The 16,555-nt window shown below is 40.3% G+C and overlaps 1 protein-coding gene across 5 annotated transcripts in view; it reads left to right on the forward strand.

The window, feature by feature from the left end:
• The window catches only part of UBE4A (ubiquitination factor E4A), a 40,131-nt gene that overhangs the window by 20,428 nt on the left and 3,148 nt on the right, over positions 1–16,555 (forward strand). For all 5 annotated transcript variants that reach the window (XM_081541096.1, XM_081541092.1, XM_081541094.1 and 2 more), the window contains 9 exons: positions 743–1,047; positions 2,595–2,727; positions 3,758–3,945; positions 5,975–6,075; positions 6,186–6,299; positions 7,780–7,954; positions 13,037–13,217; positions 13,714–13,861; positions 14,960–15,117. In XM_081541096.1, coding sequence (XP_081397222.1) covers positions 743–1,047; positions 2,595–2,727; positions 3,758–3,945; positions 5,975–6,075; positions 6,186–6,299; positions 7,780–7,954; positions 13,037–13,217; positions 13,714–13,861; positions 14,960–15,117 — 1,503 coding nt within the window. The remainder of the gene's footprint in view (positions 1–742; positions 1,048–2,594; positions 2,728–3,757; positions 3,946–5,974; positions 6,076–6,185; positions 6,300–7,779; positions 7,955–13,036; positions 13,218–13,713; positions 13,862–14,959; positions 15,118–16,555) is intronic.

Raw genomic sequence — 16,555 nt, forward strand, 5'->3', positions numbered from 1 at the left:
TACATAATAAAAGCCCAGTCTACACCCTGCTTAACCAAGCCACTGTTCTTTGGATAGTGCATTTCAGCCAAAGGCAACTAACTATATGTTGAATATTTGATAACATTTTCCTGGTGCTGTGCTCCCAGCCCCATTCTGTCAGTAACTTTTGTGATATCTGTGTCATCACAACCACAGCCCTACATCCTAAAAGGGAATACTAGAATAAATATATGAGGATTTGTTTTTCAGAAACAGTCTGTACTCAACCATCTGTGTGTGAGCCTTCTGACCCAGTCTCTTCTGCTTTCTTTTTTTTTTTTTTTAAATAAATTTATTTATTTTAGTTGGGGGCTAATTACTTTACAATATTGGAATAGTTTTTGCCATACATTGACATGAATCAGCCCTGGGTTTACATGTGTTCCCCTTCCTGGACCCCCCACCCACCTCCCTCCCCATCCCATCCCTCTGGGTCATCCCATTGCCCCGGCCCTGAGCCCTTGTCTCATGCATCGAACATGGAATGGTGTTCTGTTTCACATATGATAATATACATGTTTCAATGCTATTCTCCCAGAACGTCCCACCCTCACCTTCTCCCTCAGAGTCCTTAAAATTGTTCTATGCATCTGTGTCTCTTATTCTGTCTCGCATATAGGGTTATCGTTACCATCTTTCAAATTCCATATATATGCATTAGTATACTGTATTGTTGTTTTTCTTTCTGGCTTACTTCACTCTTCTGCTTTCTTGAGGGCAGGTTGCATGATCAGATGGTAAAAATCAACCAGAATCTGCATCGGCTGCAGGTAGCCTGGCGGGACGCTCAGCAAAGTTCCAGCCCTGCTGCTGACAACCTCCGGGAGCAATTTGAACGACTGATGACCATCTATCTTTCTACCAAGACGGCCATGACTGAGCCACAGATGCTACAAAACTGCCTAAACTTGCAGGTGTCCATGGCTGTTCTCCTGGTTCAGCTGGCCATAGGCAACGAGGGCTCACAGCTGATAGAGCTGACTTTTCCTTTGCCAGATGGCTACAGTTCTTTGGCTTACGTGCCAGGTGAGCTGACTCTCCCTTGAGAATTTTCTATTTATAGCCATCTGAGTTTAACTGGGTCACTTTGGAAGTATAATACTCAAAATATCCTACCTTAGCTATCATTCAGTTGTTTTTGGAGAAACAATTCAAACTCGTAGATAATGTCTGTTGGTCAGAGCCTGGGAGAACTGACAGCTGGTTCTTCAGTTATGTTGCCACTGCTCTGCAGATCAGAAAATAATCTTCAGAGGGTGAAGTGCAGTCAGGGTTTTCAGAGCTGTTAGTTTCTATCATTAATATCGTTTGTCATTCAACTTATTAATTTATCTGTCTAACCCTCCCCCCCATGCTAGTCTTTAGGAAAAAAAAAAGTCATCTCCTCTTGGTTAACCCAGAACAGAGAATGTGTATGCATGTTATATTGGTTGAGGGGTCAGCAGGTATTGTCCATCAAATTTAGGTTATATTTTTCCTTTAATTTTTATTCTATCTTGGAATATAGTTGATTTACAATATTTTGTTGGTTGCAGGTGTACAACAAAGTGATTCAGTTATATATATATACATACATCCTTTTTCAGATTTTTTTCCCATATAGGTAATTACAGGTTGAGTAATTTCCTATGCTATATAGTAGGTCCCTTGTTGATTACCTATTTTATATATAGTAGTATGTATGGGTTAATCCCAAACTCCTAATTTATCCCCCTGCACTTCTTTTCCCATTGGTACAGGTTACATGCTCTTAATCCCTGTACTAGTCATTGATTGCTGAGTAACAGATTACCCCAAACATAGCAACTTGAAACAACAAACATTATTACACACAGTACCTTCGGGTCAGCAATCCAGGATTAGCTTAGCTGCATGGTCCTGACTTTGGTCTCTCACGAGGTAGCAGCCAGGGCCATAAGAATCTGAAGACTCGACCAGGGCTAGAGGATCTGCTTACAAGGCTAGTCATGTGGTTGCTGGCAGATCGCAGTTGCTTGCTGGCTTCTTTTGCAGGCCACACAGGACTCTCTTTAGTAACTATTCATGGTATGGCAGCTGGCATCTCTCAGATCAGGGGACAAAAGTGGAAGCTGTAGGCTTTTATAACCTAATTATGGAAATGACATGCCATCATTTCTGGAGTAGTGGAGGAGGAGATATACAAGGGCATAAATACAAGAAGGCTAGGATCAGTGGAGCACCCCAGAGACTGATGACCATAGTCATCTAATGTTTTCATCTCTATTCAAGATTCTTCATCTAAAGTGTTATTTTAACTCACAGTTAACTTTGAGTGTGGAAGTATATATCCATCAGTGTACTTTCTTAAACTGTACTGGTGTGTTAACAACGTTTTATATCTCTACTGTTCTTTTATTTACTTGGATAAAACTAAAATTGCCTTACATTCAAAGGAGATTCTGCATTTTTTAACTTATCCTTTCTAGTACCTGCAAGACATTTGGGGGTTCTTGTAAACCTTCACTAAGTAGAGTAAAAGAGAAGAATTTAAATATTGCTTAATGCAGAGAGTCAGATGTTTGGCTAATTCCAGTGAAAATTTTGTTTCTCAGAATTTTTTGCAGATAACTTGGGTGATTTCCTCATTTTTCTCCGTCGCTTTGCCGATGACATCTTGGAGACATCAGCAGATTCCTTGGAACATGTCCTTCATTTTATCACCATTTTCACTGGAAGCATAGAAAGGTGAAGTGCTGAAAGCGTGGCTCTATCACAGTGCAGAGCTGTGAAACATTCAGAAGACTTCGAAGCCAAGAAATAAACAAGCCTGAATCATAAGGGGTTGCCTTCAGAAGTTGTGTTAACATTAATGAATCACCTGACTATACTTATGAGTAGCCCAAAATCCCATACTTGAGAAGCATAATAAACAAAGGACTTTGCCCACAGAGAATTTGAACCTGCATATAAGGTACCAGATGGGAATTCCCCTGCTAGTCCCTGGTTAAAATACTTAACCTTCATGCCAGAGACCTTGCCAGGCGCTAATGATCTTCTAATGTCTGATAACAAAGTTTGCTGTACAGTCCTGAATTGGATGAGCAGTAAACTTGGGTAAATGCTCTCTGATCTCAAGACTTACCATTCACAGCTTCTAGTCCTCTTTTCCAGAGGAAGATGCTCACTGACCTGTAGAGTTGCTTCTCTGATTTCCTGGTGGTGGTAGACCAAAGGAAACAATGTGTACGTAAGTGAGAATTTTCTGCACAGAGAGCCACAGTCCCCTGAGCCGTGTCACTGAGACATAGATAGAAGCCACTCCTCCACTGAACTGAACGGGCCTAGTGAGAAATTCTAAACCAACAAGTGTTAGGCACACCTGGTATGCATTGTAAGTTATGTAGAATAATTAATTATATCCTGATCCTTACCCCCAGAAAGCCTGGAAAGGCAAGTTTATCCCAGGTGAAGCTGTCAGAGAATAGTAAACAGTAGTACATTATTAAAGAGAAATAAACAGAATGGCAGAGCATTAAATAGAAACTTACATGCTCACCCTCATCATTGGTAAGCCGTGATCTTAAGAACTGAATGGTATACTCTGCATATCCCCAAGAAATTGACAGACTTAAAACTGCTCAGTCCTGTTTTCTCCTGTAACTCTCTGTACAGATATTACATGATGATGTTTTGATTCCTCATGTGGAGAAAAATAGTTATAAATTTGGGACTAAAGTTTTCTGCTTGCTCAGTTTGCTTTCTGCCCTATTCATAGGATGAAGAATCCCCACCTAAGGGCCAAACTGGCTGAGGTGTTGGAAGCAGTGATGCCCCACATGGATCAGATCCCAAATCCCTTGGTATCCAGTGTCTTCCACCGGAAACGTGTGTTCTGCAACTTTCCCTATGCATCCCACCTTGCAGAAGCTCTCATCAAGGTCTTTGTGGACATTGAGTTTACAGGTAAAGCAATCTAGAACCAAGAAGCTAATGTGTCGCTTAATCAGTTTTTAAATGTAAAATACCATAAGCCATCATTTACTGCATATCTACCATGTGCTACCTTGATGCTAAGTGCTTTTTTCACATTGTTTCCTTGTCACCACCTTGTCAAAATTTCCTTGTCAAAAATACAGGAAAGCTTTACTGTATTATCCTCTTTTCCCTATGAAGACATGGATGCTCAAAAAAGATTATATGTTCATGTCATACAACTAAGTGGTAGAATCAGATCTGTCTCACTTTAAAAAAGAAAGACATACACTCTTAACAACTTTACTATCACTTTTGATAGACTCATATTCAAATAAATTAGGCTGTCCAATTAAAACCTGAGTCTTGCCTCAAAATTATAGAATGGTGAAGAGTAAGACAGTATGCTGATTGACATATCCTTTTATCTTGTCCAGACAGTCTAACTGTTCTACAGTTTGTTAGATTAAGAATAACAGCAGGGAAAAAAAAAAAAAAGAATAACAGCAGGAAACATTCCCTAATTTCTCTCATGGCCTTTTGAGCTCTAACCCTGAGATGCTGTGTTTGAGTTAAGCAGTACCCCATCTCAACCAGTAAATAAGGTAGCAAAGTAGTTATTTAAGACCCCTTTAAAGGGGGTGTCCTACCATCCAGTGATAAATACAGTTAACATTAAAGAGACATTTAGCATTTTACTGACTGCTTTTCTCTATTAGAATTTGGACTTCGTTACTTGCTCACCTCTGAGACTTAGTTTCCTCATTTGTAAAATGGAGTTGAAGTGATGATTGAGATAGTATATGTAAATTTTAATTTTATATATATATATTCATATATATATGTATATCTGTATAAGAAATTGCACAGTAAATGCTGCAATTATCTCATTATATGGCTACTACAATTCTTTGGTTGTAATATTAGAGGATGAATTATAAAATAATTATTTATTTGGGTGCTCGGGGTCTTAGTTGTGGCTTGCAGGATCTTCAGTCTTTGTTGTGGCGTGTGGAATCTTTAGTTGCAGCATGCAAACTCTTAATTGAGGCATGTGGGGTCTAGTTCCTTGACCAGGGAATGAACTTGGGCCCCCTACCTTAGAAATGCAGAGTCTTAGCCAGTGGGCCACCAGGGAAGTCCCAAGGGTGAATTATAATGACTGTTTTATTTTCTGAGAAAGTGGAAGTTGAAAAAGATTTAAGAGACTTGCATTAAGTTGACCCAGAAGGAAAACCAAAGCCTTCTGACTCCAAATCCCACACTCCTCCTTTATTATATGACCCAGCCTATGGAGCTCTAGTGGTACCTTTGGCATGTCAAAAGCTGTACAAGCCTCAGATTTTCAGCTCCTGGCCTGATTTTTCAGAGTAATCAGGACCCAGTTGGCCCCACAGTTGGGATGTTATCCGTGAAGAATGTGGGGATTACTTAGTGGCCCATGCTGCACGTGGCTGTCACTGCCACAATGGCTAGCTCAGAGGCCTAATTCAGAGTCGGATAAGCACTCTATGTTTGGATGTGAAAGCATTTGTTTCCCTTGGCTTTTATTTTGCAGCTCAGTCCTCATCCTTTCCTGAGGTCTGTATCCTTTATATCTGTCTCCCTCTTGTTCTGTTGATAAGGAAATAAGTAAACACTTGGGTACAACTCTAGATCTTTATAAACTCCCAGGATTGGCTTTACCAGTATCCTTAACACATTCAGAATTTTCTAAAAAATGGCTACACATAGACATAGGGCTTCCCCAGTGGCTCAGAGATAAAGAATCCACCTGCCAATGCAGGAGACACAGGTTCAATCCCTGGGTCAGGAAGATCCCTTGGAGAGAGAAATGTCAACCTACTCCATCTTTCTTGCCTGGGAAATCCCATGGACAGAAGAGCCTGGTGGGCTACAGTCTGTGGGGTTGCAAAGAGTTAGACAGGATTGATATCCATCTGTCCGCACATAGACATAAGCTCATATTCTTTCTCTAATGGTACTGGCTCTGCTGATGTTTTGCTCTACCTTATTCCAGGAGACCCCCATCAGTTTGAGCAGAAGTTTAATTACCGCCGCCCCATGTATCCCATCCTCAAGTACATGTGGGGAACAGATACCTATCGAGAGAGCATTAAGGTGAGAGTGGTTTTGGTGAAACCAAAACTGAGTTATCTTTGCTGCAGATAAGCCCTCGTGGGTTGTGATTCAAGACTAAACTGATTTTCTCTTGGGCTGGGTCTTAACAGGATTTGGCTGACTATGCCTCTAAGAATTTAGAAGCCATGAATCCCCCACTTTTCCTCCGCTTTCTTAACCTGCTAATGAATGATGCCATCTTCCTTCTGGATGAAGCCATACAGGTAAAACAAACAGATTTAACTGCTCTTATACCATCATGCATACTTTTTACCTCTTAGTCATAACAGAGCAATCCTTATGCCCCAAATACCTGTCTTGGACACCAAAATTTTGCAAGTAGTAATGTACTGCCAACCTTGCCATTATAGTTGGATAGCTATTCTTCCATTAGAGACAAAGATCAAGGATCATCGAAGCCTTATGAGCTAGGATGAGATTTTGGCAGAGTGGAAAAGAAAGTGTGAAAGAAAAGCCAGACTGGCCCAACTAATCAGTCTAGCACTACAGAAGGAAATTAGAGAATCTTCATTCAGTTAGTGACTTTCAGCCTTCTTCCATTGCAAGACATCAGTAACAGTGACCAACCAAAGCAATGATCCTTATCCCTCTTTCCTAAAAGACTCTGACTCTTATGCCACTATTTGAAAAAAGTCTCTGGTTTGGGTAATTTTTTTCACATAGAGACTCCAAATCATCAGTATTTTTCGTTTGTCCACTGCTTCCCAAATCTTTAGCTCTATCTGAAACATGAGTTTTACAACATACACCAGAGGTCACTCAGCTCCTTTAGCTTAACCATCTCTTGTGGAGCTGCTTCTTTCTCCTATAAAAATTCCCTTTATCTGCAACAGGTGTAAGATAGGGCAGTGACCCAGGGGGAGACAGAGCAGGTAAGTTATGAGGGTAGCCTGTCGGATAGCCCACACACTCCTTGTGTTGATTAGCAGTCTCCCAGTAACTTGTATTTAATTTGTGAAAAAATGCTCCTGCTTTGATCATAATCCCATGCTTGAAGATTTTTAGATCTGTTGCCTTAGAAAACAAGTAATAAATAGACCTTTCTCAGCAAAAGCTGTGTGACAGAACGAATGACACAGACAGCATCTCCATGGGACTATAAGCATAACATGCTTGCTGCAACAGCAAGAGTGATGAGAAGTAGAGGGTTTTAAATATTTATGGTTCTCCTTCCAGGCATCTTGCATATTTGATAGAGCTTTGTTTTTTGATAAGCAGTTTTGGGAGGTGGTTTTGTTTTCCTTCTTTCAGGAAGGGGTCATCCTTTTTTCCCTGTAGCCTGTTTGCTTTTATCAATGTTTCATATACTGTTTATCCTCTTCTCTGTTTCATAGACTATAATATTTCTGGGGGAATAACCCATTACTCTCCCCAGACTGAAACAATGTTTCCACGGTTTCTTTTTAAAAAAATGTTTTAAAGGCTGTGCCATGCGGCATGTAGGATCTTAGTTCCCAAACCAGGAACCCATGCCCCCTGCATTGGAAGCACAGAGCCTTAAACAGTGGACCACCAAGGAAATCTCACCTCAATTTCTTTTTAAACTTAATAAAACCTCCTGTCTCTTATGTAGTCCTTGGTTTTCCCAGCTTAGTGGACTAGATTTTAAATAGGACCTCTTAAATATCATCTTCCTTTTAATACACTTTGTCCTCTGATACATTCCACCTCTGGTTTCTGTAGTATTTGAGCAAGATAAAGATTCAGCAAATTGAGAAGGACCGAGGTGAATGGGACAGTCTGACTCCAGAAGCCCGCCGAGAGAAGGAGGCTGGCCTACAGATGTTTGGACAGTTAGCACGTTTCCATAACATCATGTCCAATGAAACAATCGGTACCCTTGCGTTTCTGACATCAGGTAAGGACACAACACACTGCTTTCCCCAAAAATGCAGTGGTTAAGACCTGCTTCAATTGAGGGATCAGCCCCGCTGAGGCTCTGGTGACAGTATCCTCCTCCACAGTCTGAGAGGAAGTGAATCTCTAGAGAAGCTTCAGAAAGAATGTTGCCCACTGTTGACATGGAAATGAGGAAATGGTCACTCTCACACAGCTGCCAGAAAGCATAAGTTAGTGACATTTTTCTTGAGCACAACTTAGCCATGTAAATATATCTGGGGGTGTTTGTGTTGACTTGAAAAAATATCCTTGAACTCTGGTTAAATGTGGTAGATCAGAGACATTTATCACCACTCCCTCTGTAGCCCCACTGTCCAGTTCAGCAGGCACTCGCAACATGTGTCTGTCAAGCATTAAACTGCAGCTAATCAGAAATGAGATGTGCTGTAAGTAGAAAATACACACTGCAAGACTTTGTATCTAAAAGTAAAAACTTCCATTAATACTTTATATTGGTTATATATGAAATGGGGGCTTCCCTGGTGGCTGTGATGGTAAAGAATCTCCCTGCAATGCAGGAGACCTGGGTTGGGAATATCCCCTGGAGAATCCAGCTCCAGTATTCTTGCCTGGAAAATTCTGTGGACAGAGGAGCCTGGTGGGCTACAGTCCATGAGGTCACAGAGTTAGATACAACTGAGTGACTTAAGCACACACACACAAATACGAAATGACAACCAAGGATCACCAGGCATTTGAGAAAATCCTCTCAACACAAATAATAGCCGAAAACGCCTTCAAATGTGTTTATAAGTCTCAGAGGGATGAAAGAAGATACAGCATACACAAGACAAGAACAAAGAGGCAATACCAGAGATTATCTAAAGAATAAGAGCTCTTGAATATTGAAAATACAACTTCAGAAATTTTGAAAAGTCAGTAGGACAGTTAGAAAATAAATTCAAGGAACTCTTCAATGAAAACAGATCAGAAAAAAAAATAGATGGAAATTAGAAGAGAAAGAAGAAGAAAATATCAATCTATAAAGTCTCAAAAGAGAAAAATGAAAGGGAGCAAAGAAATAATACCCTCCAAATTCCCCCAAACTAAGAGGTTCTAAATCAAAAGGAGCCCCTAAGTGCCCAGCACAGGGAATCTTCAAGACCCTCACACTAAGGTATATCATTGAGGTATTTTAGAAAATCAGGGTAAAGAGGAGATCTTAAAAGGTCCCAGAGAAAAACCAGGTAATGTGCAATGGTTTAAGCATCAAAATATCTTCGAATATCACAACAGTGACATTTGAAGCTGTAACACAGTCCTGATGGAAAATTATCTTTTCAGCCTAGAATTCTATAGCCAGCCAAACTGTCAATCCTGTTTGAGGGTAAATGTAAGGAAATTTTCAGATGTGACGGTATCAGATTTACTTCCAGTGTACCCTTTCTTGAGAAGCTACAGAGAGATAAACATACTCCGTCAAAATGAAGGAGGACCTAATTAAAATTAAAAGCTTTTGCACAACAAAGGAAACTATAAGCAAGGTGAAAAGACAGCCTTCAGAATGGGAGAAAATAATAGCAAATGAAGCAACAGACAAACAATTAATCTCAAAAATATACAAGCAACTTCTGCAGCTGAATTCCAGAAAAATAAATGACCCAATCAAAAAATGGGCCAAAGAACTAAACAGACATTTCTCCAAAGAAGACATACAGATGGCTAACAAACACATGAAAAGATGCTCAACATCACTCATTATTAGAGAAATGCAAATCAAAACCACAATGAGGTATCATTTCACACCAGTCAGAATGGCTGCTATCCAAAAGTCTACAAGCAATAAATGCTGGAGAGGGTGTGGAGAAAAGGGAACCCTCTTACACTGTTGGTGGGAATGCAAACTAGTACAGCCACTATGGAGAACAGTGTGGAGATTCCTTAACAAACTGGGAATAGAACTGCCATATGACCCAGCAATCCCACTGCTGGGCATATACACCGAGGAAACCAGAATTGAAAGAGACGCGTGTACCCCAGTGTTCATCGTAGCACTGTTTGCAATAGCCAGGACATGGAAGCAACCTAGATGTCCATCAGCAGACGAATGGATAAGGAAGCTGTGGTACATATACACAATGGAATACTACTCAGCCATTAAAAAAAATACATTTGAATCGGTTCTACTGAGATGGATGAAACTGGAGCCCATTATACAGAGTGAAGTAAGCCAGAAAGAAAAACAACAATACAGTATACTAATGCATATATATGGAATTTGAAAGATGGTAACGATAACCCTATATGCGAGACAGAATAAGAGACACAGATGCATAGAACAATTTTATGGACTCTGAGGGAGAAGGTGAGGGTGGGACGTTCTGGGAGAATAGCATTGAAACATGTATATTATCATATGTGAAACAGAACACCATTCCATGTTCGATGCATGAGACAAGGGCTCAGGGCCGGGGCAATGGGATGACCCTGAGGGATGGGATGGGGAGGGAGGTGGGTGGGGGGTCCAGGAAGGGGAACACATGTAAACCCAGGGCTGATTCATGTCAATGTATGGCAAAAACTATTCCAATATTGTAAAGTAATTAGCCCCCAACTAAAATAAATAAATTTATTAAAAAAAAAAAAAATGAAGGAGGAAAGGGGAATCCCATAAGAGAGATGCAGAGGAAGTTCCCAGGCTGATGATGGAGGTAGCTTGTGTGACTACACTATAGGCCTATAAAATTGGAGTCCAGATGGGAGTGATGGATGGAAACTTCCAAAAAACATCTTTAAAAACTGTTTTTGAGAGTTCTACATTTCTGGTGGAGAATTTAGAAAGATTTAATGATAGGTACTCTGAAAGTAGGCAAAGCAATAATTAAAATTTTTATTAAAAGTGTACCCACTCTCAGCTGGAACTAGTTACAGAACAAAGAGACCTCTGCCCCAATTCCCAAGAAGTATCTTGACCATGAAGTCTCTGAGTTGGGAGTTGTTAGGGGAAACACATTGACTGAAACTGCCTACCCTGGCCAGGCACCATAGTAGCGATTAGCGTGAGTTATTTTATGACAGGAGGTCCTGGTAAAGAGCATGGAACTAAGCTACCACCAACCGGAAGAATTTGAGAAAGGCCAAAGGAGATGCCACGTATCCTACCCACTCCAGGAATCCTTCTTGCTGGCATCCATCTTGGCTGAGCAATGCATGTGCCACCAGGAAGGACCCTGAGTCAGAATGATGGGCCAGAGAAAACCCAGGAACTAATCTCATCACCATAAAACCTGAGACTGTGAGCCACATGGCAGAGCAGTCCTCCTGGGTTCCCTTACCCTCCTGCTCTCCACCCAGGCACCCCTTTCCAATAAAATATCTTGCTATATCAGCAAAAACAAAGTGTGTGTGTGTATATATATATTATTATTATTATTTTATATAATTATTAGAATACTGTGTGGCTCTGCTGTAAGTGATATTTTCATGCTCTTAATGAAAAATCTAAATTATTTCTCCAAAGATCTGCTTATATATTAGGGAAATTTATATGAGGAGACAAGGGACAGGAATATGAACTAAACTCCCACCAGTAGTAAAGTCAATATATAATGACTAAAATGGAAAAATTAAGAACCAGCAATACTAAACAAGCTGTACTCTACTTGGCTTGTTGCACGTGGCATGTATGTATGTAATTATTTTGGAATTAGTGACCTAGCAGTCAGTTTCTTACAAATTTGTTATAGGATATAATAAGTCTAAAAGGTGTATGTATACACATTGAGGTTCATCAATTAGTATAATGCTTTTAACAGGAAAAAATTTAAAACAATCATAATATCCAGCAACAAAGATACAGTAAATAAATAATTCATGGTGCACTCATATGTGGTTGTTAAAAAGGCTATCAGTTCAGTTCAATTCAGTCGCTCAGTCATGTCTGACTCTTTGCGACCCCATGAATCCCAGCACGCCAGGCCTCCCTGTCCATCACCAACTCCCGGAGTCTACCCAAACCCATGTCCATCGAGTCGGTGATGCCATCCAGCCATCTCATCCTCTGTCGTCTCCTTCTCCTTCTGCCCCTAATCCTTCCCAGCATTAGGGTCTTTTCCAGTGAGTCAACTCTTCGCATGAGGTGGCCAAAGTATTGGAGTTTCAGCTTCAACATCAGTCCTTCCAATGAACACCCAGGACTGATCTCCTTTAGGATGAACTGGTTGGATCTTGCAGTCCAAGGGACTCTCAAGAGTCTTCTCCAACACCACAGTTCAAAAGCATCAATTCTTCAGCGCTCAGCTTTCTTCACAGTCCAACTCTCACATCCATACATGACTACTTGGAAAAAAAAGGGTATAAATCATCACTATCCTATAGTACTTCATATGATTGTTGTTTATTTGCTATGTCATGTCCAACTCTTTACGCCCAGTGTAGCCAACCAGGCTCCTCTGTCCATGGAATTTCCCAGGCAAGAATACTAGAGTGGATTGCCATTTCCTTTTCCAGGGGATCTTCCCAAACCAGGGATTGAACTCACCTCTCCTGCTTGGGAGGCAGATTCTTTTCCACTGAGCCACCTGGGAAGCCCACTTGATGTGATAGAAATGTATAAATCTATACTGTCCAATACTATAGCTACTGGCCACACATGGCCATTGAACACTTGATATGTGGCTAGTGTCCCTGAAAAACTGGAGTTTTCTACTTACTTTTAGTTAATTTAAATAGCCACACATGGCCCGTGGCTACCGTGTTGGATAGCACAGGAACCTATAAATGGTAAGATATTTATGATACTGTTAACGAAAAAAGTTACAAAGTATATATAATATGATAATCACTTTGTTTTAAAAATGTATATGTGTGTAAATATGGACAGAAAAGCTAGGACATATTAGCGAAATGTAACTAGTGTTTACTCTGAGTGGTTGTTTTTGTATTTTGTTTGCTTTGTTTACCTAATATTTTCTAAGATTACTGCAGTGAAAATGGATTTCAAAAAAAGCAGTCCCCAGAGGTCTCTAAGTAAAACTCTAGATGCAATAAGTTGAAGATTTCGAGTGGATTGGGTTTTCACAGGCTTTGGCTTTTTTTCCAGAGATCAAGTCCCTCTTTGTGCATCCTTTCCTGGCCGAGCGCATCATCTCCATGCTGAACTACTTCCTGCAGCACCTGGTTGGCCCCAAGATGGGGGCCTTAAAAGTCAAGGATTTCAGTGAATTTGACTTCAAACCCCAGCAGCTCGTTTCAGATATCTGCACCATCTACTTAAATCTTGGGTACCTGAGATTTAAATGTGACAGGCCAGGGGGGTTACTCATGTTTTAACTGGGGATTTTGCTAATAGAATGAAATAACTAGCTGGTAATTATGTGGAAGTAGAAAAGATTTGTTTCTAGTTGGCTGACGAAGTAGTCTTCTGTGGTTTTAAATCATGAGATTTCGTATGACCTGTTGGATGTTATTTAGAATTTCCAGCATTCTGCCTTGATCTGTTCAAAGATAAACTTTACTAATTGTTTGATTGTTTGGAAAAGCAGTAGTTTTTTATTTTAAAAAACAGTATATTTTTATGGTCACCAGATACTTGATAAGACTTCCTTCCTAAAAATTAGCAGAGATCATTCTATAAAAAAGAACATTCATGATACCTAAGTGATGGGGAAGTTTGTTTCTCAAGCCCTCCGTTATTGCCCTCTTTGATCTGCCCTCTTTGATCTGCCCTCTTTGATCTACCCTCTGATGCTTAGTTTCTTTCTGATGCTGACCTTCCAGGGATGAGGAGAATTTCTGTGCCACTGTGCCCAAGGATGGCCGTTCCTATTCCCCAACTCTCTTTGCACAGACAGTCCGAGTCCTGAAGAAAATAAATAAGCCTGGGAATATGATTGTGGCTTTTGGCAACTTAGCAGAGAGAATCAAGGTGAGGAGGATAATTTGCTTATTAACATGTTCAATAAAAATCATGTTGTCAGCTCAGCTGTTTTACTTTTTTACCCAACTTCATAGGGAAAAAGAGCATTGTGTTGAGAAAGTATAAATAAATGAATGAATCCTCCTGGCCAGTCGATAAGTAAAACGACCATATTCTTTAATAGTAATTTTCTTTTCAATATGAGGGTGAGAACAGAAAAATAAGAAGCTTCTGCTAAAAGAAAAAAATTAACAGATTTTAATAGGCTGTTTTTATGAAAACTTCTCTGTACAGTGTTACCAATAGATTTGAAAATCTGTGATATTAACACAGAACTTTTTAGAATAGAATTCAAGATTACTAGCTTCTAGTCATTGATTTTTATTGATTTTTCTCTGTTCTATTTGTAGTTGGCTTATATAGGAATAACCATACATTTTAAAGATTAAAATACTATATTGTACTCAGCTAATCCCTTTGGTTTGAACAGTTTCATTAACAATTACAAAAAGGAAACATTATGGCAGAGTCTAATGGAAAACCTTCCTAACTGATTACAGTCTTCCCTTCATTGAGTTACTTTTTTATTGAATTGAGCTTCATCTTTGCCTAGAGCTTAGGCAGATGGATCCCTGAGGAGCTAGAGTCATGAAAGAATCAAATGCTGAAGCCACTTTTAAATTCCTATACCTGTTTGTACCTAAAACCAGAAACTGCTTTTCATACACAGACTACATGAGTGACTCTGTAATTATGCAAATCAGAACCCCTGCAACCTCGCATCCCCTTACAACAGGGCTGTTGTCAGAAGTATGGATGTTGTCTGTGATGTTTTGTTTTGTTTTGTTCCCTGTAACACTTAAAACTCATTTCCAGTCATGACTACTAGCAGCTGAGCCAAACTGACTGAAGATTCAGAGTTGGGGCTAAATGTTAAATTTGCTCCTGTAATATCCATCCTGGCTTGTTTAGACCATAAAGATAAAAACTATTCCTATCGCTGAACAGGGTTATTAATGACCCCTTAAGACTAGGGAATCGTCGCGGAGCATTTTGAACTCAGCTGCTTCTGTTAATTCCCCCTAACTGGCTGGTTCTTATGCTCAGTCCCTAGCAGACCTCCAACAGCAGGAAGAGGAGACCTATGCTGATGCCTGCGATGAGTTCCTGGACCCCATCATGAGCACACTGATGTCTGACCCCGTGGTGCTGCCGTCCTCCAGAGTGACTGTGGACAGATCCACCATTGCCAGACATTTGCTCAGGTGAGCCAACCTCCAAAAGCAGCCTCAGGAGTACACGTGTACCTTTGTCTGCTGTCATCTTTTTCTCCCGCTACTGGGTACTGTGCACCCAATAGGTACCCCAGATTGTTAGTTTATTAACGTGCTGTGTGGAGGAGGCATTTTGGTAGAAGTATATCACTTGATTGTTAAGGATGTCAACATCTGATATAAGACACTCTGTTAAGAATTGCTGGCGCTAACCTTACCTCGTCTTCCTCAAGGAAATAATTCCTATCAATATTTGTTATAAAATAAGTCAACCTGGCATATAAGTTGACTTGAAATTGTGGCTCAGCTAGTAAAGAATCCACCTGCAATGTGGGAGACCTGGGTTCAATCCCTGGGTTGGGAAGATCCCCTGGAGAAGGGAAAGGCTACCCACTCCAGTATTCTGGCATGGAGAACTGCATGGACTGTATAGTCCATGGGATCACAAGAGTCAGGAACGACTGAGCAACTTTCACTTTTAGTTGTAAAAATATAAAAGACAGGTTGTTGGGGTTTTTTGTTGTTTTGTTTTTAATTCAGGTTTTACACTCATCATATGGGTTTACCGACATTCTGCTGCAGCTGTTAGACTCAGCCATGGTGACTTCAAGTTTTCCTCAGCCTACCTCCTCTAAGTACAACATTAGATAGAAATGGGTACTGGGAGACTCTGCCTATTTAAAATGAAGTTATATAAGCTGACCCAAACCTAGGGAAATAATGTTTTTTAAATATTGGAAAAAAAGATGTTTTGCTTGATGGTTTGTGATTAAGCGCTCACTGTATGCATGATTCTGTGCTGGGCAGTATGTCTTTTCCAAAGTGTCACTGAGAATTTATATTTTTATTGTGGCTTCAGAATACAGAAAGAAGATATATTAGCCTTTAAAATATGTTATAAATCATCTTACCTGGGAGGAAGCCATAATCTGCATTAGTTGAAGAGCAGTTGGTTAACTAAATCAAGTGTCAGTCTACAAAGCTTTATCCCTTAACGTCTTACACTGTTTCAGGAGTCTGTCACTAAAACTCCAAATAGCTCTTTATGCTGACATGATTGTACAAGGTCTATGTCCTAGGGCAGTGGAATCAAATACCATCTGAAGAGTGGGGCTTCCCTGGTGGCTCAGATGGTAAAGCATCTGCCTACAATGCAGGAGCCACAGGTTCAGTCCCTGGGTCAGGAAAATGCCTTGGAGAAGGGAATGGCTACCCACTCCGGTATTCTTGCCTGGAGAATTCCATGGACAGAGGAGCCTGGCAAGTTACAGTTCACAGGGTCAAAAAGAGTCAGACATGACTGAGCAGCTAACATTCACACACACACACACACAATCTGAAGAGGAATGTTGAGATAATGTTTGTAAAACAGAGAGACAAAGTAAGTAAATAATCTGCAAAGAAACCTCTCCCAAATCACTCTCTCTTG

Source organism: Giraffa tippelskirchi, chromosome 11, assembly GCF_054371585.1.
Source record: "Giraffa tippelskirchi isolate mGirTip1 chromosome 11, T2T-mGirTip1v1.2.pri, whole genome shotgun sequence".
Classification (NCBI taxonomy): Eukaryota; Metazoa; Chordata; class Mammalia; order Artiodactyla; family Giraffidae; genus Giraffa; species Giraffa tippelskirchi.